Source organism: Eumetopias jubatus, unplaced genomic scaffold (genome assembly GCF_037043125.1).
Source record: "Eumetopias jubatus isolate StellerSeaLion01/CBP00866 unplaced genomic scaffold, mEumJub1_p1.0 scaffold_12, whole genome shotgun sequence".
Taxonomy (NCBI): Eukaryota; Metazoa; Chordata; class Mammalia; order Carnivora; family Otariidae; genus Eumetopias; species Eumetopias jubatus.
Genome location: NW_028274818.1, coordinates 41076620 through 41102090, shown reverse-complemented (window position 1 = coordinate 41102090; position 25471 = coordinate 41076620). Strand labels below are relative to the sequence as shown.

General features: G+C 39.3%; 1 protein-coding gene across 3 annotated transcripts in view; it reads left to right on the top strand.

The window, feature by feature from the left end:
• ACBD6 (acyl-CoA binding domain containing 6) overlaps positions 1-20429 on the top strand; it is a 218237-nt gene extending 197808 nt beyond the window's left edge. For 2 of the 3 annotated variants that reach the window (XM_088016774.1, XM_028121549.1), the window contains 2 exons: positions 888-918; positions 20141-20429. In XM_088016774.1, the coding sequence (XP_087872900.1) occupies positions 888-918; positions 20141-20295 (186 nt within the window). In that variant the 3' untranslated portion in view covers positions 20296-20429. The remainder of the gene's footprint in view (positions 1-887; positions 919-20140) is intronic. The other variant, XM_028121551.2, reaches the window with a different exon arrangement.
• The last annotated feature ends 5042 nt before the right edge of the window (positions 20430-25471 follow it).

The following is a 25471-nucleotide window of genomic DNA, read 5'->3' as shown; positions in this document are numbered from 1 at the left end:
TAATATCATGAGCCTGGAATTTGTGACTATTTGAAAGGGGATTAAAAAGCTAACTTTTTTTTAGATTTTATTTATGAGACAGAGAGCATGAGCATAAGTGGAGGGAGGGGCAGAAGCAGAGGCAGAGGGAGAGGGAGAGGGAGAAGCAGACTCCCCACTGAGCAGGGAGCCTGATGTGGGGCTCCATCCCAGGACGCTGGGATCATGACCTGAGCCGAAGGCAGATGCTTAACTGACTGAGCCACCCAGGGGCCCCAAAAGCTATTAACTTCTATGAAAAATCACAGACTTCTTAGATAAATTTGGCTATAAACTTAGAAAGAACTTTATAATACTAACCAAGATAAAGGATATACAGTGTCAGGGGTTTTTTTTGCCTCTAATTGGGTAATCAGACTGCCACATGTTAAGAGGTTCCCTTTGGTTTAGTACCTGCACGCTGGTTTTCCTGGGACTCTGCTGTAGCATCTGCGTACACAAGTTGCCATTCAGCAGCCTCTGTTCTCCTCAGTAGAGCTTGCTCAGACATTACTGGAGGCTCAAAGAACTGTTTCTGATAAACCTGTAGAGCTTTGGGGGCGCCTGGGTGGCTCAGTCGTTAAGCGTCTGCCTTCGGCTCAGGTCATGATCCCAGGGTCTTGGGATCGAGCCCCACATCGGGCTCCCTGCTCTGCGGGAAGCCTGCTTCGCTTCTCCCTCTCCCACTCCTCCTGCTTGTGTTCCCTCTCTCGCTGTGTTTCTCTCTGTCAAATAAATAAATAAAATCTTAAAAAAAAAAAAAAACCTGTAGAGCTTTGGTGTACCAGATATATTTGCTATAGCTTAGGTACTTTCATACTTTTGCAATAATGTAGACTTCTAAAATGTGTTATTTGTTTCTTTTACAGGATAATGAAGGTCAGACAGCTCTACATTATGGTAAGATGTTTCCAAATTATTAGTAATCATATTAGAAAGTTTTCTCTATTTGTTTATTTCAACTTTGTCCAACCCTGTGTAGTGCTTAGAAAAATGCCTGGTCAGTTGGTGCAGCCACTGTAGAAAACAGTATGGAGGTTCCTCAAAAAATTAAAAATAGAATTACCATTTGATCCAGTAATTCCACTACTGTATATTTACCCAAAGAAAGCAAAAACACTAATTCAAAAAAATATGCACCCCTATGTATATTGCAGCATTATTTATAATCACCAAGATATGGAAGCAACCCAAGTGTCCATTGATAGATGAATGGATGAAGAAGATGAATGGATAAAGTAGACATATATACACATATACACTAGGAAATACTACTCAGTCACAAAAGAAGAATGAAATCTTGCTATTTGCAGCAACATGGATGAACCTAAAGGGTATAATGCTAAGTGAAATAAGTCAGTCAGAGAAAGACAAATGCCACATGATTTCACTCATTTAAGGAATTAAGAATTTAGGAAACAAATGAACAAAGGGAAAAAGAGACAGACTCTTGTACAGGGAACCAGAGGCACCTGGGTGCCTCAGTCGGTTGTGTCCGACTCTTGATCTCAGCTCAGGTCTTGATCTCAGGGTTGTGAGTTCAAGCCCCATGTTGGGCTCCATGCTAGGCTTAGAGCCTGCTTTAAAAAAAAAAAAACAGAGAACAAACTGGTGGTTGCCAGAGGGGAGGTGGATGGAGGCATGGGGGTTGGTGAAATGGGTAAAGGAGATTAAGGCTATACTTATCTTGATGAACATTTGAGAAATATATAGTATTATTGAACCATTATATTGTATATCTGAAACTAGTATAACACTGTTAATTATACTTGAATTTTAAGAAATAATATAAAAACAAATTTAAAAAGGAAAATGGTCACTAGCAGAAATACAGTCATTTTTGTTTAAAAATAGATTAATAACCTCTATAGTTGGAGATATATTAAAATTCTTATGGGAACATTCATAGTAAATTGAGCCTTTCAGTACCATCAGCAGAAATGGAGGCTCCTCCAGTCCCCCTTTGAAAATTCATTATTTCATTCTTGGTACTGTCAGTGACAACTGAGATGCTAATCATCGTCACTGTAGGAGCTCCAGTCTTTTCTACAGGAAATACTTTCTTGATGTAATTGAAGCGAAGAAAAATAGGTTTGATTTTTTAACTCATTTCACTTACTAACTGATTAGCTTAGTTGAGTAATCTTCACTTAACTAGTCTATAAAATAGAGGATAATCTGTAAGATGGACATAGTGTGGCTCTTAAAGAATACTGGATAAATTCAGTGAGATAAAAATACTGAAGTATTTTGTAAATAAAGCACTTAGTAAAGTATCCTTACTTTTATTCTATTTGGGTGTGAATATGGTTGAGTAAAAGACAACCATCAATATTTAAATCAGATTAAGGATCAACTACCTTCAGACTTTGGGAGACAGGTTACATTAAGCTCTTTTGCTAGTTTTGGCCATCCTTGACCACCATTCAGTAATAAATGACCCAGATGCCCCAGATGTCCACTGCTTATTAGCATTGGCTTGGATGTCAGAAACCTCTCTAAGTTGTCCAGGAATCTAAACTATTGAGCTAGCTGTTGATGCTAACTATGTTTATCAGCCCAATAATGAAGATTAAATATCACCAAATGCATGCCCCAACTCATCTATGAGTTTAGCTAGTATAATGCGGGTGCCAAAACCAGCAAAAAAAGGAAAATTGTGAGTCAGTCTCACTTTTGAACATATATGTAAAAATCCTAAGTAAAATATTAGCAAATGAAATCTATCAATGTATTTTTTATAAAGATGTGATTTAAGTTGAATTTATTCTAGAAATTCAAAGGATTTAACAGTTTAAACATTTATTAATGTAGTTTGCCACATTAGTAAGTTAGTTGAAAAACCATTTGGACAAATCAGATGTAGAAAAAGCAATTGAGGAAATTCAATACAGAATGCAATATAAAGAAGTAATACAGAAAAGTAGTTAAGACGCCAGGCTCTTAAGCCAGACTTCTGGGTTCAAATTCTAGTTCTACTACTGAACTTGGACAGATTATTTAACTTCAATGAACCTGTTTACTTATGGTGAGATAGGAATAATAATAACCTCAGAGACATGTTATAAACATATAATAGGCTAATCTATGTAAAGTGCTTAGGACAATGTCCAACACCTTGTAGGTACTCAGTAAATGTTAGCTAATATGATTGTTTATGATAAAAACTCTTAATAAACTAGATACGCAAGGAAACTTCTGTGGCCTGATTAAATTATATATCAAAAACCTAGTGCAAATATTACTAAAGGTGAAACGTTTGAAGCATTTCCTTTAGAAACAGGAATGAGAAAAGGATGCCTCCCAAAACTAAGTTTCTTTAATATTATATTGGAATCCTAGACTACACAGAAAGAAAAGCAAAAGAACTAAAAAGTACATGGGATGGATAAAAAGAAACAAAATCATTATTAATCTCAAACAAAATAAGTAGCTACATAGAAATTCAAGAGACTCTACAGTCAAATTATTAAAACTAATACAGTTTAGCAAAGATGCTGAATACAACATCAGTTTTTTAAAATTACATTCTTAAACATTAGTATAAAAGGTAGAAAATAAATATAAAGACCTAAGTCCTAGGCAAGTGCAGTCAAGAGATGGAGGCAGCCACCCATGAAATGGAGGCTTGGATGTGGTACTCTGACATTGCTGAAGCCCTGATCACCCTTGCCCTGGCTTGCAGGGTAGTGGCTCCATGCCAGGAGAGGCAAACCAGGCTCCCCCCGCACTGCCACCAAGCACCAACTCCTAGAGCAGGGAGAAGAAGGGTGTCACTCAAAGAGAAGCTTGCTGTTGTCCACACTCCCGGCTCCAGAATCTGGCTCAGAGATTTTGCCTGTGGGGAGAAGCAGACTCTAAAACAGCTCCTAATCTCTTCCCAAAGGAACTGACCTCATTTGCAGCAGAGCCTGGAGAAGTTCAAGGCTAAGGGTACTCTCAAGAATAGTGGGGAGGATGGGAGAATACTACATGTGGGAGGAGCCTTCATGAGTAAGAACAAATATCAAACACTGACCTTTAAAGAAGCCACAATTTGGGTTGGTTTGTAGGACAATTTATGCCCCAGTTGAGTGGTTTCCTTTGAGCACTTTCAGTGTTATCCCACCGTGTTCTGACCTTGAATATCTATTTATAGAAATAAGGAATCTATATCTGGCAAAGCTGTCTTTCAAAAATGAAGATGGAATAAAGTCTTTTCCAGATAACAAAGACTGAGAGAATTTGTTGCTAGCAGACTGACAAGAAGTACTAAAAGAAAAGATTCAGACTAAAAGCAAATGACCCAAAAAGTAATTCAAATCCATATGAAAAAACAAAAGAGCACCCATAAATACAATTATATACTTATAAAAGACAGCATGAATGCATACTTTTTTCTCCTTTCTTTCCTTAACTGATTTTAAAAAGTAATATCTAAAATAATATGTATATAATGTATTATTGGGCCCATAACATATAGAAGTATAATATATTTGCCAATAACAGCCCAAAGGAGATGGATGAGAACAAAGTTATAATGGGTTAAGGAAGTGACTACAGATGTTAAAGTAATTGTAATAATGTCTTGTTGGATTTGTAACATTAACAGATGTAACAGATATAACAATACTGCCACCAAAAGAGGGAAAATGCAATAGAAATATAAGGGAGTAATGTTTCTGCATATCACTGGAATTAAGCTGAGTATAAATCTGAAGCTGAAGGTAAAACGCTTATGTGATAAACCCAAGAGCAACCACTTAAGAAAAAACTCAAAATAGACAATTCAAAAATAATAGTTGGAAATTCCAGCACCCCACTTTCAATAATGGGTAGGACAGCTAAACAGAAGGTAAACAAGGAAATGGAAGACCTGAACAACACTATAAACCAACAAGATCTAACAGACATCTATGAAACACTCCATCCAAGACAACAGAATATACATAATTTTCAAGTGCACATAGAGCATTCTTCAGGATACACAATATGAAGTCCATGAAACAACCTCAATAAATTTAAAAGAATAGAAATAATACAGTGTATGTTCACCAACCACAGTGGAATGAAATTAGATATCAAGACTTGAAAACTCAAAAGTATTAGGAAACTAATAAGCTTACTATTAAATAACAAGTGGGTCAAGGAGGAGGAAATTAAAAGAGAAATCAGAAAATACTTTGCGATGAATGAAAATGAAGATAACACGTGCCAAAGCTTATGGAGTGCGGCTAACGTAGTGCTTACAGAGAAATTTATAGCTGTAAATGCTTTCGTTCAGAAAGAAGAAAAACCTCAAATCAGTAACTAACTTAATCTTCCACTTTAAGACACTGGAGAAAGAAGAGCAAACAAAGCCTAAAGAAAACAAAGAATAATAGAGATTAGAGTAGAAAAAAGTGAAATAGAGAATAGAAAAACAATAGAGAAAATCAACAAACTAAAAATTAGTTCTTTGAAGGAAAAGAACCAGCTGGTCAACCCACAGGATCATGAAAAATAATACATTGTTGTATTTAAGCCACTAGATTTTGAGTGGTTTGTTATATACAACAGTAGATAACCAAATAATGCACCCCATACACATAAATCAATTTTAACTGAATCAAATGCACATATAAAGAAAAGCAAAATTACAAACTTTTAGATGAATAGGGTAAGGAAGGGTTTCTTAAGAAAACACTCAAAAATACAAATCATAATTTAAATTATAAGTACATTAAAAATTTTAAACTTCTATTAAACAAAAGATAGTGTAAGCAAAGTAAAAATACAAGGCACAGACTGGGAGAAGATATTTAAAATGCAAATAACCTGCATAAGATCATTATTCAGACTATATCAAGAACATCTCCCCAGCCAATAAGGAAGACAATCAAATAGAAAAATAGACCCCCAAAAATGGATAGTTCACAGATGGGAAGAGCCAAATATCAAATAAACAGCAAGAAAAGATGCTCAACCCCACTCATAACTGTCAAAAACTATGAGTAATCTGGGATTATACCCTGCTTATAGACAAACAAGTTAGCCTAACACAGTTTCATGGATTCTGGCAAAAAACACAAGACTGTTACAGCACAGCAAGCAGATGAGCTTTATGTTTGTGTCATTTCCTTTTGAGTCCTATAGGAGCTAAGCAGAGAAGTCCAGGTAGATACTACACACATAGTGTATCATATCTTAGGAATCCTAAGCTTAGGGGCGCCTGGGTGGCTCTGTCGGTTAAGCATCTGTCTACCTTCCGCTCAGGGTCCCAGGGTCATGGGATTGAGCCCCACATCGGGCTCCCTGCTCAATGGGGTGTCTGCTTCTCCCTCTCTCTCTTCACTCCCCCCCCCACTCATGCTCGAGCTTGCTCTCTCTCCAATAAATAAAATCTTTAAAAAAAAGGAATCCTAAGCATAAGGAGCACTAGTCTTTTATAATGAGCTGCAAGCAAACCTGCCCAGCTGTGGCCCAGGAGAACATGTTATCTTTATTATACTGGACAGTAAAGAAACCTACCCTCTGCTCTGGAAGGAAACACTACCTCTGTTGTCCAAGGCTGTTCACTATACACACATCCTTGAAAAGAGTCTGAAACAGAAGCTGTCATTACCTTTGTTCTCAAGAGGTACAGAATCATGAAGAGTCCCTTGGAGAACTGTCTCCCAACAATAATCAGAGAATGCAGATTATAACATTTAGATATAACTTGACACTGGTCACTTTGGCAACAAGTAAACATCTACAAATAATTAGTATTAGGATGTGGAGCAAGAACAGTCATACTTTGCTGATGGGAGTATCAACTGTCACAACCACTTTGGAGATCACTTTGGCAAAATCTAGTGAAACTGAAGGTACACATACCCTACAACCCAACAATTCCACTTCTGTTTATATAACCAAGAAATACTCCTGGACATATATGTAATGAGACATGATTAAGAACATTTATTGCAGCATTATTTGTGATAGCCAAAAATTTGTTTTATTAGCATTTATATTCCTCTACCATACTTAAAATATTTGTTGATTAAAATTACATATATATATACACACCTATATATATATATATATATATACATACATACATATTTTATGTTATCAAATGCCTTTGAAAGGTGTACCATTAAAAATGTACATACACAATGCAGTATACAAGGAAGGTAATCTCTAGGCTCCATCTATAAGCAGCCCTCTAAAATAGGGCTTGGGCGCCTGGGTGGCTCAGTTGGTTAAGCGACTGCCTTCGGCTCAGGTCATGATCCTGGAGTCCTGGGATTGAGTCCCGCATCGGGCTCCCTGCTCGGCAGGGAGTCTGCTTCTCCCTCTGACCCTCTCCCCTCTCATGCTCTCTCTCTCTCTCATTCTCTCTCTCAAATAAATAAATAAAATCTTTAAAAAAAAAAAGATTCTTTTATTTATTCATTTGACAGAGAGACACACAGTGTGAGAGGGGACACAAGCAGGGGGAGCGGGAGAGGGAGAAGCAGGCTCCCCGCCGAGCAGGGAGCCCCATGCGGGGCTCGATCCCAGGACCCCGGGATCACGACCTGAGCTAAGGGCAGACGCTTAACGACTGAGTCACTCAGGCTCCCTAATGATCTGATTCTGGATCTATGTGCTCGTTAGTTATAGGAATAATTTCATCTTAAGAAAATTTGTCCTCTTCAGTATTTAATTTATATGTACTCTAATAAAACGTTTACACACAAAAAAACCTCCAAACCCGGATAGATATAAGGTGGTGGTGGTACTGTTTTCATATACATAATCTCTTAACCTTTCCAACAGATGTCTGAGCTAGGCCTTGTTTTCTACATTTGCAAATGAAAAGCTGAAGTCTGGCGGGGCCAAGTGACCTTGACAGGGTAATACAGGTTGTCTTGTAGCAGAGCCAAGACACTTGTTCAGGTCTCCTGATTGCACTTCCAGTCCTGTTTTCATAATTTCATAAATAATTACAGCCCTGGTATCCTTTTAAAGCAGACATTATTTTCTGCAAGATAATCTTTTATAGAAATAAAATAAATTAAAATCCTTTATCATTGGTCACCTTAGAGAGTCAAGGCTGTTTTTCAAAACTGTACTTTATCCATATCTGTGTTCCTCCATGTGCTTTTGTATTCTTATTTCTGTTCACTGAGAGTTTTGACATTAATAAAAATTATCTCTGATTCAGGAATCCTGCCCAAAATTGATCTAGTAAAACAACTTCTATTTCTGTCTCTCAGATTATATTATTCATTGCAGAAAGAACAAAACAAATACCATGTATATTATAATCAAGATAATTAAACACTAAAATAATACCATTAGTTAAGAGGTTTTGACATTACAAATATATAAAACTAAAATATTCTGACAACTCAGGAATATTTCATGAAATTAAGATTTTAAGTTTAATTAATAATCAGTTATAGGAGTGATTTTTTTTTAGGAGTGATTTATTTTTAATTAAGATTTTTTACTAGGTCACTAGACTTCTGCCAGTTTTTAAGGTCATCAAAGCAGAGTTGGGCATGTAATAATAATAATAACCATTTATTAAACACTGTGCTAGGGAATCTCCTGGACGTATTTTACCCATTTAGTCACTTAGTATTGTTTAACCTTTTTTATTTACTAGGTACTCCGTAGCTATTTTTTTATTTGATTTTAGGACCCTTAACCTATTTTTGTAACTTGAATAAAACTCTTAGTTAAATCCAGTAAGTACAGACGATGTTGGGGATATCTTAGGGGCTTAGCTCTTATATTTTATGAATTACAGTTTGGCTTGACAGCTGTCCTTGTGTTGACAGCTCTTCTGATTATAGCAGTTGTCAAACTCCATCCTTAAGCAGGTTGTAAATCCTGGCTTCTTCCGATTAAAACTGGGTCAGAGCCAATGGCAGGTTAACTAGAGGCCGGTGTTCTACGCCTGTATGTCTTCACTAGTTCATTCTAAATGGGCTTTGCATAGCAGCCTACTAAAACCCTTACTTGCCTCCATTTCACTTTGGTGTTTTTTCATCTTCAGATTCCGGTCTTCCTGTTTTGTGATTAAACCCAGTTCTTGCTGAAGAGTATATTAGTGTAAGTGTGGTCTTCCCTGTAAATGGCCTGTTAGCCGTCCCCTCCTCTCCCTCCGCTGGGAATACTAACATCCTTGCATCTGTGTCTCCCGGGGGAAATCAAGGCTTTGCCTTGCACGTGCAGTCATGTGATTGCAGAGTGGGCAGGCTTTGTATCCTCATGAGCCCTCGGGCTTCCACGTAAAGGACCATCTGTTCTGTTCCTTCCACGCTGTTAGGGCAGTGGGAGGAGGCATTAGAGTGAAAATAAATAAAATAAAAAAAAGAAAGAAATTCATCATCAAAACCCTGAGGATTAATGGAGTCAGAAGGCTCACTGCTCTGAATGAAAATTCATCTTCACCTGTGCCAGTGTCAGGGCTGCCTCTGTGGCACTTGACAAATAGAGGTTCCCAGGGTACCATAAATTCAGCAACTGTTCTAATCCCTGTAGACTTCCTCAAGCTTTTCCGAGACAGGCTTATGACTGGTTTTGTATTTCCCAGCACATTGTGGGCACCAATATATTCCCTCATTAATTTGGCAAAATGTTAGTACCCTTCTCATCCCACTCTCATCTTCTTTGCCTTTGTCCGTTTTGAGGGGATGGGCAGCTCACACATTTCTGAAAGATGGCTCTGCCTTGTGAATTGTGCTTTACTGAAGATGCCAAAGGCGGAGAAATCAATTAACTAATGAATTTTGAGCAAATACTAAGTTCCCAGCACTATGCTAGATGGAGAGGAGAATATAACAAAGTGCATAATCAAGTAGCTCACCATCTAAGTGGGGGTACAAAGCATATATTTTTTTCAAAAACCATTTGTTGGGCACCTATCTTTGCCCGTTGGCTCTGTGCTAAACAAACATAATTGATGCCTTCCTCATACCAGGATGAGATTGACCTGTGTAGTGTCCTCCTGTCCTTTAAATTAGTCTTCCTCTTCTCTCTTTCTCTCTCTGTTACAACTTCCTGATTGCCTGGTGCTCATAACGGTCTTTGCGTAAATCCCAGGCATTTGTTAATAAAACTCCTTTTCCTTATGGACAACCTATCCTTCACTCTGAAGTACTGTTCTACAACCCTGAATTTGCTAATTTATTCTTTCTTTCTCTCTCTTTCTCTCTTTCTTTCTTTCTTTTCTTTTCTTTCTTTCTTTCTTTTCTTTCTTTCTCTTTCTTTCTTTTTTAAGTAGGCTCCACGCCCAACATGGGGCTTGAACTCACGACCCCGAAACCAAGAGTCACATGCTCTATCGACTGAGCCAGCCAGGTGCCCCCTGAACTTCCTAATTTAAACCTCACTGTATAGTTAGTCTTGAGCTAAAATTTCATTCACATTTGTTAGGTTAGGGGATTATTAGATAGCCTCCATAGCCTTTTCTCAGCTGGTTGGCTGTGGTCCTCTAGATGTGGAACTTAAAAATGTAAGCTCTATTCCTGAGTTAGTAGTCATACGTTCTATCATATCTCACTGTTGGGAAAAGTCACTTCACTATATGGCCTATGTGACATTAATGCTGCTTTGTCTGAGATGGCTGGCTTAATGTCTTCAGCTGTAGCACACGTCCGTTTAGCCTTGCTCTTCATGCTCAGGATCCTCAAGTGTTGGGTTAGATTTGAGAAGTGTGATCTGACAGTGGTAGTTATTATCCTGTATTACAGATTTATACACTGGGAAATTTATTCCTCTGATACTGCTTTAAAAGTTCCAATTTTAAAACCTAACCAAGTGTTTCTTACAATAAGTTGAGACTGATAGTTGTGGCAAAAAGGTTAACTGATTATTTCTCAAAATATAAATGTCACGGAGCTAGTTCTATGCAGGATAAATATCTTCTCACAAGTACTTGATACTAGGCAATGTGTCTTTAACTTTGTTATATTTAATAAAAGACTGCCTTCCATTGGAATCTAATTTGGTGTACAGTGATTCATGGTAAAACCTTTCAGAAATGTAAAATTAAAATGCCCATTATATTATTTGGGGGCGATTATTTTAAATTCTTTAAGGGATATTATAATCTTACATAATTTCTGTTGAATCCTGGGCCTTGGTAAAGATATTCTGTCTCCGCCATCCTCCTGTCTGTGACCTACCGAAGCAAAATATGACCTTAGCCCATTAACACCTGCCCCAGGACTGGAATAGGCAATTCTTGCCTTTTCCTACCTTTTCTCCTACTCTCTGTTTATTTCTTCATTCATTCATCAGATGCTAATTTAACACTGACAATCCTGGTAGCCTTCCCAGAAATCCCACACCACTGGAGACACAGATAGCATTCTCAAATGGTCTGGCTTAAGCTCAGAGTAAAATTCTGCCCTCCGCCTCTAGTCACTTAGAACTACCTCTGAGCCCGGGCTATTATGGAGTAGAGTTTGGTGCCTAAGTCTGTCACGGTGGGTAATATAAAGGACCGCCAAAGCTGTCCCAAGTTTATAACTCATCACAACCTGATTTTGGCTGCTGGCTTTATGCCATTGAATAGCATATAGCAGGGGGCCCAGAGTGGGAAGCAGCCACCAGCAGAATAAAGGGTCAAGGGAGCCAGTGAAACTATCCTTATCTGAGTAACAACAAAGAGCAAAAGAAGAAATATCACTACTAAATCATCTAAAACCGAACTCCCAGGGCACCTGGGTGACTCATTCAGTTAAGCATCCTCCTCTTGGTTTCAGCTCAGGCCATGGTCTTGCAGTTGTGGAATTGAGCCCCACGTTGGGCTCCATGCTCAGTGCCGAGTCTGCTTCAGATTCTTTCTCCCTCCCGCTCTGCCCCTTCCCACTCGTGCTCTCTCTCTTTCTCTCTCTCAAATAAATAAAATCTTAAAAAAAAAATAAAACCAAACCCCCATAGAGTTCTACTTCCACTTGAAATGTAGAAAAGTGCAAGAGAACAGTGCTCCCATACTAACAAGAAGAAAAGGACAGATAATCTACAAGATCATTAATTTCTTGAACCCGGCAGATAGCAGAGGTTGCATGCCAGCAAAGTAAACTGATTCCAAAGGATAACAAGCCCCTACAAGACACACAGACTGTTTCACCTTTGGTGGAGCACCCAAGGACGAGGCAGCCACCACGTTAGACCATATTCTAGGCCGTAAAACAAATTTCAACAAATATTTTAAAAATCAGACAAAGTTTGCCCTGATAACCTAGGTAGCCTTCTATCTATAAAAGACATTGAATTTGTAGCTAAAAACTTTTCCACAATAAAATCTCCAGGCCCTGATTGCTTCACTGGTAAATTCTACTAAATGTTTAAGGAAGAAATAAAACTAAGTCTACACATCAACTCTTTCAGAAAATAAAAGATGCTGTCCAACTCATTCTGTGAGGCTGACATTATCCTAATACCAAAACCAGGAAAAGACTCTGGAGGAAAAGAAAACTTCAGGCCAATGTCTCCCACAAATATAGATGCAAACATCTTTTTTTTTAATTAATTAATTAATTTGAGAGAGAGAGAACATGAGTAGTGGGGAGAGGCAGAGGGAGAGAGAGAATCTCAAGCAGATTCCCTCCTGAGCATGGAGCCCAACACCAGGCTCCATCTCATGACCCTGGACTTGAAACCAAGAGTTGGACACTCAACTAACTAAGCCACCCAGGTGCCCCAGTGCAAACATCTTTAATAAAATGTTAGCAAAGTCAACCCAGCAATATACAAAAAGAATAACAAATAATACTCAAATATCTTTATCCCAGGAATGTAAGGTTGGTTCAGTACTTGAAAATCATTGTATTTCACCATGTCAGCAGATCAAAACCGAAACAAAACACATGATCATCTCCATCTATGTAGAAAAAACAGTTGACAAAATTCAACTTCCCTTCATGATTAAAAAAAATAAAAATGCAGCAAAATAGGAATAGAAAGAAACTTCCTCAGTCTGAAGTAATTGTTGGCTAACATCATTTTTTTTAAAGATTTCATTTATTTATTCATGAGAGACTGAGAGAGAGGCAGAGGGAGAAGCAGGTTCCCCGAGGAGCAGAGAGCCCGATGTGGGGCTCAATCCCAGAACCCCAGGATCATGACCTGAGCTGAAGGCAGACGCTTAACTGACTGAGCCACCCAGGTGCCCCATAGCTAACATCATTCTTTTTTTTTTTTTTTTAAGATTTTATTTATTTATTTGACAGAGACACAGCGAGAGAGGGAACACAAGCAGGAGAAGTGGGAGAGGGAGAAGCAGGCTTCCCACTGAGCAGGGAGCCTGATATGGGGCTCGATCCCAGGACCCTGGGATCATGACCTGAGCCGAAGGCAGACGCTTAAGGACTGAGCCACCCAGGCGCCCTAGCTAACATCATTCTTAATGGTGAAAGGCTGAATGCTTTCCTTCTGACTGGGAAAAAGGCAGAGATGTCCACTCTCTCCCCTTTGATTCAACATCATACTAGAAGTTCTAGCCAGTGCTTTAAGGCAAAAGAAAGAAGTAAAAGGCAGTTGGATTTAGAAGGAAGAAATAAAATTTCCTTTATTCACAGATGACATGACACCTATGTAGAAGACCCCAAAGAATCTATTTTTTAAAAAGCTATTAGAATTAATAAGTTGAGTTCAGCAAGTTTGCAGGATAAATCAATTTACAAAAATCAAAAAGCTCCTATACACTGGTAAGGAACAATTGGAAATTGAAAGTTAAAAACACGGGCACCTGGGTGGCTCAGTTGGTTAAGCGACTGCCTTCGGCTCAGGTCATGATCCTGGAGTCCCAGGATCGAGTCCTGCATCGGGCTCCCTGCTCAGCAGGGAGTCTGCTTCTCCCTCTGACCCTCTTCCCTCTCGTGCTGTCTGTCTCTCATTCTCTCTTTCTCAAATAAATAAACAAAATCTTTAAAAAAAAAGAAAAAAAAGAAAGTTAAAAACACAAGGTCAGTATACAGATATCAGTTGTTTTCCGTTATACTTGCAATGAACCAATTAGATATTGAAATTTTTTAAAATACCATTTATAATAGCCTCAGAAAAATTAAAATCCTAAGGCTAAATCAAAATAAATGCACAATTTGTATGCTGAAAATTCCCAAACAATGCTGAGAGAAATTAAGGGCAGTTTGAGTAAATGGACAGAGATACTGTTGTTCATGGGTCAAAAGACTTAATGTTATGGTGTTAAGCTCTCCATTCTCCCCAAATTGATCTATACACACTCCCAATCAAAATTCCAACGGGACGTTTGGAAAAAATTTACAAGCTTATTCTAAAAGTTATATGGAAAAGGAAAGGACCCAGATGGAGGACACACCCTTACTTCAGGACTTATTATAAAGTTACAAACATCAAGACAGTGTGGTATTAGTATAAGGATAGGTGTGTAAATCCATGAAACATGATAGATAACACAGAAATAGACCCAATTACAAGTGCTTTGTTGGTGGGTTAAGACTTTTAGAGCAGTTGTAGGTTCACAGCAAAATTGAGGGAAAGATACAGAGATTTTCCATATACCCCTCACCCCATGATAGCCTCCCTCTAAAGAACAGACGCTTGCTGTGTGTGTCTCCTTTACTCTCACGCTACCCCCACACTTCACTTCACCTCTCTGGTCACCGTGTGTGTGTTTTTTTCCTCACAACAAGCAATTCTCTGCAACACCAGCTGGGTGTTCTTCCACTTAATTCAACTCAGACACTGTCTACCTTCCCCCCAGTCCCACAAGACTACACCTCTGCCTTCAGATGCCAATCACAAGTCCCAGGTTGTCACCAGCACTTCTGACTGACCTTCTACAATGTCGGGTTTCCATGACCCCTTCCTGGGTTCGATAATTTGCTAGAATGGCTCACAGAAATCAAGGACACACTTAGGTTTACTGGCTTAATTTAAAAGGATATGGTGATACAGAGGAACATCTAGCTAGAAGAGATGCATTGGACGAGATATGGGGGGAGGGGAGCAGAGCTTCCGTGCTATCATCAGTACCACCTTTTAAGTACTTCCATGTGTTCAGTAACCCAGAAGTTCTCTAAAACCGTACTTTGAGGGGTTTTATGGAGGCTTCATTACATAGGCATGATTGATCATTAACTCAATCTCCAGCCTCTCTCCCCTTCGAGGAGGATGGGAGTTGGGGCTGAAAGTTACAAGCTTCTAATCATGGTTGGGTCTTTTTGGGGACCAGCCCCCTCCCTGAAGCAATCCAGGAGCCCACCAAGAGTCACCTCATTAGAACAAAAGATACGCCTGTCACCTGGGAAATTCCAAGTGATTGAGGAGCTCTGTCAGGAACCAGGGTCAAAGACTAAGCGTTAGAACAAAAGATGCCTCTAGTGCTCCTGCACTTAGGAAAGGCCGGGGGTTTTAGGAGCTCTGTGCCAGGAACTGGGGACAGAGACCAATGTATATTTTTTCTGTCGTTTCACACTTTCATTGTCAACATCCCTCATCAGAGTGGTACGTTTGTTACAGTTGATGAAGCTACATACCATAAAATTATTATGTCAAAATATGTCATAATCACCCAAAGTTTACATTATGATTCACTCTTGGCATCATGTATTCTATGGATAAATGTAAAATGATGTGTATCCGTCATTATGATATCATCCAGAGTATTTTCTCTGCCCTAAAATTCTACTGTGCTCTACCTGTTTGTCCCTCCCTCACCCCCAGCCTCTGGCAACCACTGATCTTTTTACTATTTCCAGAGTTTTGCCTTTTCCAGAATGTTCATATTGTTGGAATCATACAGTAGATAACCTTTTCAGAATGGCTTCTCTCACTTAGTAATATTTAAGGTTTCTCCATGTCCTTTGTTAGCTTGATAGCTCATTAGTGTTGAGTAGCTTATTTATCCATTCACCTACTAAAGGACATCTTGGTTGCTTCCAAGTTTTGGCAGTTATGATTTAAGCTGCTATAAACATTCATGTGTAGATTTCTGAGTGGACATAAGTTTTTAGCTCCTTTGGGTAGATACTGAGGAGCATGGTTGCCGGATCATATGGTAAGGGTATATTTAGTTTTATAAGAAGCCATCACACTGTCTTCCAAATGTCTGTGTCCTTTTGCATTCCCACCAGCAATGAGTGAGTTCCTGTTGCTCCACATCCTCACCAGCATTTGGTGTTGCCAGTGTTCCACATTTTGGCCAGTCTAATAGGTGTGTAGTGGTATCTCAATGTTCTTTTAATTTGCATTTCCCTGATCATGTGATGTGGAATACCTTTTCATAAGCTTAATTGCCATATGTATATCTTCTGTGGTGAGATGTCAGTTAAGGTCTTTGGCCCAATTTTTAATCCAGTTACTTGTTTTCTTATTGTTGAGCTCTAAGAGTTATTTATATATGTTTTTTTAAGATTTTATTTATTTGAGGGGCACCTGCCTGGTTGACTCAGTCGGGTAAGCATCTGCCTTCAGCTTAGGTCATGATCCAGGGGTCCTGGGATTAACCCCTGCATAGGGCTCCCTGCTTAATGGGGAGCCTGCTTCTCCCTCTCCCGCTGCCCCTCCTGCCTGGCTCATTTTCTCTCTCTTTCTTTCAAATAAATAAATAAAATCTTTTTTTCTTGAGATTTTATTTATTTGAGAGAGAGAGACAGACAGAGCACAAGTCTCCCAGACTGAAAACATGGGTATCATCTTTGGTTCCTGTCATACTTTTGCCCATTCTTTTTTTTTTAAGAGACTGGGGGGAGGAGCAGAAGGAGAGGAGAGACAGAATCTTAAGGAGGCTTCACGCCCAGCGCAGACCCTGACATAGGGCTTGATCTCACAACCCTGAGATCATGAGCTGACCCAAAATCAAGACTCAGGCGCTTAACCAGCTAAGCCACCCAGGCACCCCTGCCCATTGTTCTTTTGGATTGATTTGTTAATGCTTTTTAGATATTAAGGGTATTAGCTCTTGTATGTGTTTATGCTCCAGTTTATGATTTACCTTTATATATCATATTTTGTTTGTGTGTGGTATAGCTGTTTTACAAATTTTTATGTGTTCATATTTATCAATTTTAGGTTTCTTTTTTTTTTAAGATTTTATTTATTTGACAGATAGAAGAGTATAAGTAGGCAGAGAGGCAGGCAGAGGGGGAGGGAGAAGCAGGCTCTCCGCTGAGCAGGGAGCCCGATGAGGGGCTCAATCCCAGGACCCTGGGATCATGACCTGAGCCGAAGGCAGCCACTTAACCGACTGAGCCACCCAGGCACCCCTCAATTTTAGGTTTCTATGTATTCAGATTTATGAGTAATTTTCTTTATGGTGTCTGGGTTTCATATCAAGTATAGAAAAACTCGGGCCATTTTATTCAGTGAACATTGTGATCACAAGTGGGGGGCCTGTGAGCTTTTCAAAAACCTCTAAAAATATTTGAAACCTGAAATAAAATATTTTTGTTCCAAAAAACAAAAAGAAAATTGCAAAATATAAATAATTAAATGTTTAACTGTAAATATATTATATCAGCTTCATTAATTATTAAATTTAGTGTTCACAAACAGTTTTTTTTTTAATCTATCCAGTACTTTGCTGTGTCCTAACCACATGAATTTCAGTGGCTCTTATTCAGTCCATTCTTTATATTAATGCTGACACTGGCTAATTTCAAGCCTCCTAAAATAGTCATAGTCTCCTACGTGGTCTACCTGCCACAAATTTTTAGGCTGTCCAAGTCACTCTTTTAGAATTTTCATCCTAACACGGAGGCCAAATTATGCCACTCCCTTCCTTATAAATGCAGACTTTACTAGAGCACTCGAAACCACACTTCTCAGCATGGCTTAGTATGGCTCTCACAGCCCTGCATGGTTTGACTCAAGTCCACCCTGTGTTCTTTTGACTGTCTGTATCACTTCCCAGAGCCAGCAGACGGTTGGTTCTCTCAGTACTCCCTCCATTAGTGGTGTTTTCTCTCCGCAATGCCTGTCTCCACTTACCTGGAATTTTACTCTGTCCTTCAGAGCTCAGCTTACATACCACCTACTTGCATTTTTCCTGATCCCTCGACTTCTCCACCCACCCACCCCACCTCTTTGCTTGTATGTGTGTGTGTGTGTGTGTGTGTGTGTGTGTGTGTGCACGCGCGTGCACACGCATGCGTTACAATAGTTACTGTTTTGTGTTAAGAGTGTCAGACTTCCATATTAGCCTCCCAGCTGTTAGTAAGTTCCACAGAGCAGGAATCTTAATGCATCCTTGGTAGGACTGGTATGGCATGTACTCAATAAAATGGCCATTGAATCAAACTCCTTACTCTTCTTTCTTTCCCTGTTTTTTTTTTTTTTTTGACCTTTTGTTGTTGCTGTTATGTTACATCACCTATGAAAGCGTATGTAAAATGTATATGAAGAATTTAAAATATAACTTGAAAAAAATGTACCCACCACCTAGCTTAAGAAATGCAACATTGCCAATATCTCTGAAACCTCCTGGGTGTGCTTATCCATTCGCATGGCCTTCCCTCCATCCCCTCTCCCAAGATTAACACTATCCCAAATTTTATAGTAATGATTTCCCTTATCGTTTTACTACATATTTGTCTCTCTGAACAATGGTGTTTAGTTTGGTCTATTTTTAAAATTTTGTTTAAGTGGAACCATACTGTATGTATTCTTCTGACTCGCCTCTTTCCTTCAACGTTATGTTCTGGAGGTACACTCGTGTGTAAAAGTATAGTTCATGACTTTTCAGTGTTGTATGGGATTTTATTGAAGAAGTAAACAGTTTTATTTTCACATGTTATTCTTAATGGGCATTTGGGTTGTTGACCTTTGGGGTCTATCATGAATAGGAAGAGCGCCGCTACACACATTGTTGCAAACGTCTCCTAGAGAACCACACACAAGTTTCTCTGGAGTGTGTAAGTAGGAGTGGGATGGCTGGGCGCAGGGCCCACGTGTGTGAGGTTTAACACAAGCTGTTGCCCGTAGTGACGGCACCAGCGTGCGCTCGGGCCGTCCGGAGGGGAGCGTCCCCCGCCCCAGCCCTCTCCCGTACCTTCGTACCGTCTGTTCTTAATTTCCACCTCTCTACTGGGTGTGAAATGGTATCTCCGAGTTTTAATTTTCATTTCCCTGACTACTAATGTGGTTGTTCATCTTTTCATATGTTTATTGCCATTTCTGTTTCATCTTGTATGAAATGCCTGTTTTTGCCTTTAGCCCAGTTGTTTCAGTGCATCTGAATTAATGGATCTTTGTTTCCTTGCTGATCTGCGACGCCAGTGTTGTCATAAATCAAGTTTCCATATATGTGCAAAAACATAGATAGCTCTCCATTCTAGCCCTTTGGTCTGTGTGTCCTCCTGGAGGCGATACATGCCATCTTCATAATGAGTCTCCGTATCTGTAGGTCCTTGTCCCCTCCCTGTGTCTTATGTGATTTGGGCCATTTGTTATTTTTTTAAATAAATAAAAGTTCTGTAGAGGGATGGTATGATTCCTAGGCCAGCTTTTTTTTTTTTCATTTGCAAATTTTAAAGTTTAGTTAGTTACCCATTTAACCCCCTCTTCAAAAACAAAACGAAATCTTTCTTTTTACATTTACATATTTTTAGCCTTTTGACATAGCCTACAAACCTATCATTATTCTGATCAAAGTAAAATACATAAACACTATTTTTGTTCTCTCCCTCATTCCATTCTTAAGAGAGTCTAAAAACCTCACAGGTTTTTTTTTTTAAAGATTTTATTTATTTATTTGACAAAGAGATAAGAGAGCACAGTAGGCAGAGCGGCAGGCAGAGGGAGAAGCAGCCCCCCCGCCCCCGCCTCCGCAGAGCAGGGAGCCCGACGTGGGACTCGATCCCAGGACCCCAGGATCATGACCTGAGCCAAAGGCAGACGCTTAACCGACTGAACCACCCTGGCGCCCCTAAAAACCTCACAGTTTCAAAAATGTGTTTGTTTGTTTGCTTCTGGGCAACCAAAAAAGGTGAATTTGATTTTCCTAACACTTGAGAATGCACTCTCATGGCCCAGCTCTCCTCACAAGGCCCGATCACCCACCCACCAGCCGCTGGAACATTTCTCATTGTTCAGGATCCCTTACTGCTCAGCCCTTGCCTTTCCTGCTGGGGTACAGTCATTTCCCTTCGTCTCACAGTAGCCTTCTTTTCCTGTCTGTCCATTTCCCCGTCAGCTGCTGCCTGTGAGTTTTTGGACATCGTGGAGCTGCTACTCCAGTCGGGCGCCGACCCCGCTCTCCGAGACCAGGATGGCTGCCTGCCGGAAGAGGTGACAGGTTGCAAAGCTGTGTCTTCCGTGTTGCAGCAGCACACGACTGGCAAGGCTTAATCAAAAGACTGGAAAACCACACTCTGTAACATCAGAGAGCGTCAATGATGAAGGAAAACTGCAAAAATAATACTTCTTTTACCACCCGTCTTTGGTATACATTGGCTAATAAAAGTGGTTCTGAGGAACTGGGATTCTGAAGTCTCAGCAGTTCATTCTCCTTGCATCCATTCCAGCAAGTACGGTTTTGGTAATGAACGTGTGTACTGTGCATAATACAATCCAATTCTGCTGAGCGTGCGCTGAAATGTATCACTGTTCTAGAGGGTGGGGCACGGAGGAGACACATCGTATTTCACAATATTAAACATGGCTGCTCTTTAAAAAAAAAAACATACAGAAGCAAAACGTGACCGACGGTGTGCTACACTGACAATTAGGCAAAGTTGCACGAAATCCCAGGACAGTAGAGATCAAATGATCCTGTGGCATTTTGCAGGCTGGTCTGAATAGGTAGCTAAAATGTCTTTTCTTTCTGGCAGATGGATTGCGAAGATAGAGAAGAAAGAGGGGTGTTAAGAAAAAGCAAGCAAAAGAAAAAGGGTAGAATTTTGTCATAAAAGGGGTCTAGAAATCAGAGGAATAACCAGATTTACTGAAAACCTCAAAACGTTGGGCATTTTAGAGTAAGATTCAGCGACCTCACTTCAGGATCAAAGCACAGGTTCCGGAGGATTCACTGGTTAGGTCGGGGTTCCTTAAACTCACCTTCACAGAATGGGGAGGGATTTCCCCAGGGCCCTTTTAATTGGCTCTGATGTCCCCCGTCCTTGCCTTTGGCAGTAGTCTCTGGAAATGGGCTTAGACCTGAACTGTGAGGCCTGTTTGAAATGTGAAATAGCCCATTATGCCCCAGTGCTTAGTTGTGATTATAGTTATTTCTGGATACCAGGAGAGCTTTTTTTTTTTTTCTTCATTAAAAACATAGTACACCACAGTGTTTCTTTAAAGGATAGACGAGTATGCCGCTGTTGAAACCAGCTCCCTACGTTTCCTCTTTAAGCCTCAAGAACTCCATCGGGGGAATCCCTTGACATTTCTCATTATATAAGGAAAGTAGATTGTTGCCATAGGAAGAGAAATGAAGTAAATGATTTGAGATGCAAAGATGAGTATTTAAAAGGTAATTTTTCCAATGTGTCACTATTAAGAAAAGTAATAAACTTGCTTCGTGGGAGCCCTCGACAGTGGACACAGTTTCCATTAGCTGCACCTAACCTGTCCTTCTGGAACAAGCCCCTTCAGAGGAGAAATGAGGCATGTGAATGCTGCTTATTTTGTGATTTTTCTAAGCTAATTTCTTATTTTCTGAGATGTAAACCAAATTTCTTATTTTCTGAGATGTAAACCAAAACCATTCACTAAGACTGTTCATTCTTTAAATGGTTTCTTAATTATCTGTAGAAGTGATGTGCATGTTAGTACATACTGAAATATTACTGTAATTCTGGTAGAGCTTTCTATTCATTATCTGTTCTTTTCCCATAATCCCAGCCACATTGCAACCTGCTATTAAACTAAATTCTCTCATGTTCCACATTGTGTTTTAACAAACATTATTCATTAGTTACAGTAAAAGTGACCAAGATGTTGCATGCAGCTTTCATTAATAGTGCTTTGTGCATTTTAGGACATTAGCAAATCAAAAAGTGTTTAATTCATTTCAGATTTACAGGGTAGTTATCTAAGCAGAAAGCTATCAAGGAGCTCCTTTTCTCATTTCTCTTTTGTAATTTGACCTTAAAATTTCTTTTTTTTTTTTAAGATTGATTTATTTATTTTAGAAAGAGAGAGAGAGAGCATGCAGGAGGGCAGGGGCAGAGGGAGAGAGAGAGAGAGAGAATCTCAAGCAGACTCCCGGCTGAGTGTGGAGCCTGACTCAGGGCTCCATCCCATGACCCTGAGGTCATGACCTAAGCCAAAATCAAGAGTCAGGCACTCAACTAACTCAGCCACCCAGGCTCCCCTGACCTTAAAATTTCTGAGACAAGTTTTTTAAACCTGTTTTGGCACATCTAAAACTATATAAATTGTTTTTAAGCAAAGAATATAGCTTGTTTTATATTTATTTTAAGGGTCTCACATTTACATTCAAAGCTGTCACTAAAAACAGTCATCAACTTTACATTTTCTAGTGCATTCTAAAATCATTTCCCAAAATCTCTATTCTTTTGTCACTGGTACTTGAATTTTTGAAAACCATACTATCATGACAATCTGTGGATCATCTCCCTGTGGCTTGAGGGAAAGATTTCATCCAGAAATGTCAGAAAACTGGATCTTGGTTTGTTTTCATTTCCCTTAAATTATTGAATTATTATGTTGTGCATCACAATTTAGCCGGATCATGAGTTCCATTGGCAAAAGCTGCAATAGTTCCCACCGAGCAAAGAACACGAATTTACTGGAGCAGAAAGCAGCCAACTTCCCCAGATATGTGGCGAACCATCTCTTCGTATAGTTCAGCAGGATAAAACCAGGACATAATTTAATTTAGCATAACTTTGGTTCTGCTATGCATAATTTTTTTCTCCTGGACAGATTAGTAATGTTCAAGCCCATTAGTGTTTTAAAATATCATAGAAAACCTTTTCCTTTTCCTGAAAGTTCATTTCTGGTCATGACACAAGTATTTCAAAATAATTGTTGCTTTTTTTTTTCCTAACATTTACTGAGATTGGAATTCAATTTACTTCATCCTCGGTTGAAACTCTCTGATTTGTTATTTTTATTATACATAATATTTTAAAAATTGAGTCTCCACTGTGTTCTCAAGCTGGAAACTAGTTCAGTTGGAGTGGTCATAAGAAGATGGATAACTAAAGACATTTGTCTGAGTTAGTAGTTACTTTTTGCACTTGAATTTTCTAGACTGTTTACAGATTGCCTTTCTACTCTTACCTCATTCTCAGTTCTCAAGACGATAATTTTTCCTATCTTCAGGTCCACCTCTGTAGATGTACGTGTATACATAAAAACATACCTAGCCCCATTTTCCTATGTCCCTAAAAAAACGCAAAAGAGAATTTGTTGCTTTTTCTTTTCTCTTTCCCGAAGATACTGTGATCAGAGCAACACTAGTGACTCTATCTTTATTTTTTATTCATGACTCTCATTTGCTTTGCCCTCCACCAACTAATCTAAGAGGCCCAGATTGCCTTCACAGTAGCTTTGATACACACTAGTGAAAAATGAGGAGTAAAAAGAGAATCATGTAAATAACCATTAAAGAGGAGACAGAAAAATACCTGAATCATTGTTATCTTCAGAACGCTTGCTTGAGTCTACTCAATCGGTGTTTTTTAACTCTTGGGGAGTGTCCGAACACTTTGAAAAAACTATGAACCTCTTCCCTAGAATACAGTGTTGTACATGGAATTTTGAAAAGTTCACAGATCTGCTGAAGCCCATCTATGGACTCCCCAGGGGTCTATGGATCCCACTAAGAACTCTTTTTCCTGACTCCTTGTTACAGTATTTCAAGAATGAGAAATCTTTTGTTGACTGACCCTATTTTCGTAGTTCTAAGTGCTCCTACCGAGTGATCGGGGGTGTTGCTGTGCCTATCTGAAAGAATAAGAGAAACACTTTTTTTTTTTTTTTTTTGAACCACTGACCAAGATTTCAACAGTGTACACAGACTGCAGTTTTATCACTGATCACCACATGGGGAAATGTTTATTTATTTATTTTTTAATTTATTCACTGTGTATTGGAGATTCAGATGTAACTGGGCTTCCTGTATTTTTTTCTTTTAAAGATTTTTATTTATTTTTTGACAGAGAGAGAGGGACCACAAACAGGGGGAGTGGGAGAGGGAGAAGCTTGCTTCCCGCTGAGCAGGGAGCCCCATGGATGCGGGGCTGGATGCGGGGCTTGGTCCCAGGACCCTGGGATCATGACCTAAGCCGAAGGCAGACTCTTAAGGACTGAGCCCCCCAGGCGCCGTACATGGGGAAATTTTTAAAGAGACATTGGCCAAAAAGCCGGACTCTCACCTCTTTGACCTCTGATTCTGCTGCAGGACAGAAATGAGCCCATGTGTTCAATTCTGTGTGACTAGTGATGCCTTTTCATATGCAGTTAGCTTTTTTGACTTTTCAGAGGCTTTCATGGGCATTATTTAATCTGTCATCCCTCCATAGGGATCCTATCAAGTAGCCAGCGCACGTGTTTATTAAGGCCACTTAAACAAGGATGAATTGAAGATACAAGCCGGTTACTTAAATTGCCCAGGATCACAGAGGAGTAGTAGAGCCACAGGACCAAATCTACTGAATCTCAGTCCTGTCTATTTGACCACAAAACTCACGTAAAGTTTTAAAACTCTTCCTCCATTCAATCCAGATAATTTTTGAGAGGCTGCTGAATGACAGACACTGTTCTAGGCCACTGTCATTCCCTTTTCCCGTTATCATGGATATTTAGAATTACATGATGTTATCTCAAGATATTGCATGAGGTATCTTGAAAAGTCTCATAGAAATTCATAAATTACTTACGAAAACCTAAATCTTTTAAACCTACCATAACTGTGTCTCAAATAAAGATGTAAGAAGTCAGCCAATTGGCCACATCTTGTTATCTCTTAGGCTTGTCAGGTAGAAGGATAACAACCAAAGGATAATATCTGGAACTGTATGTATTATATCTTTTTTTTAATGTTTCATCATTTTCCAGCTAAAAGGTTGCTATAATCAAGTGAACCTTTCTATTAGATAGGTATTTCTTAGCTTCCTGCCAGGTTTAACTGCTTGGCTATGGGTTATTATTCTTTGTACACTACGGCATCCCTGAGGATTAATGAGCAAGGTGCATGATTATAGCGGAGCTGAGCTTGGGTTGCAGAAGGGGTTAGTGCCCAGGCTAATACATGCTTCAGTTGAACATGAAGACTTTCAAATGTTTATTTAACATTTAACAGTTGAAAGGTTTCATCAAACTTCCAGTCCCCCAAAAATCCCCTTCATAAATAAATGTTTATCACAGAATAGGTATGTTACCCACCAGCCACAATTTAGTAGTATATTGAGTTTAAATATTTGTGAGTGAATCTCAAATCCTAATTCCTAAGGTATTTTGGATTAAATGTGGGGTTTTTTTTTAAAGATTTTATTTATTTGACAGAGACACACAGCGAGAGAGGGAACACAAGCAGGGGGGCAGTGGGAGAGGG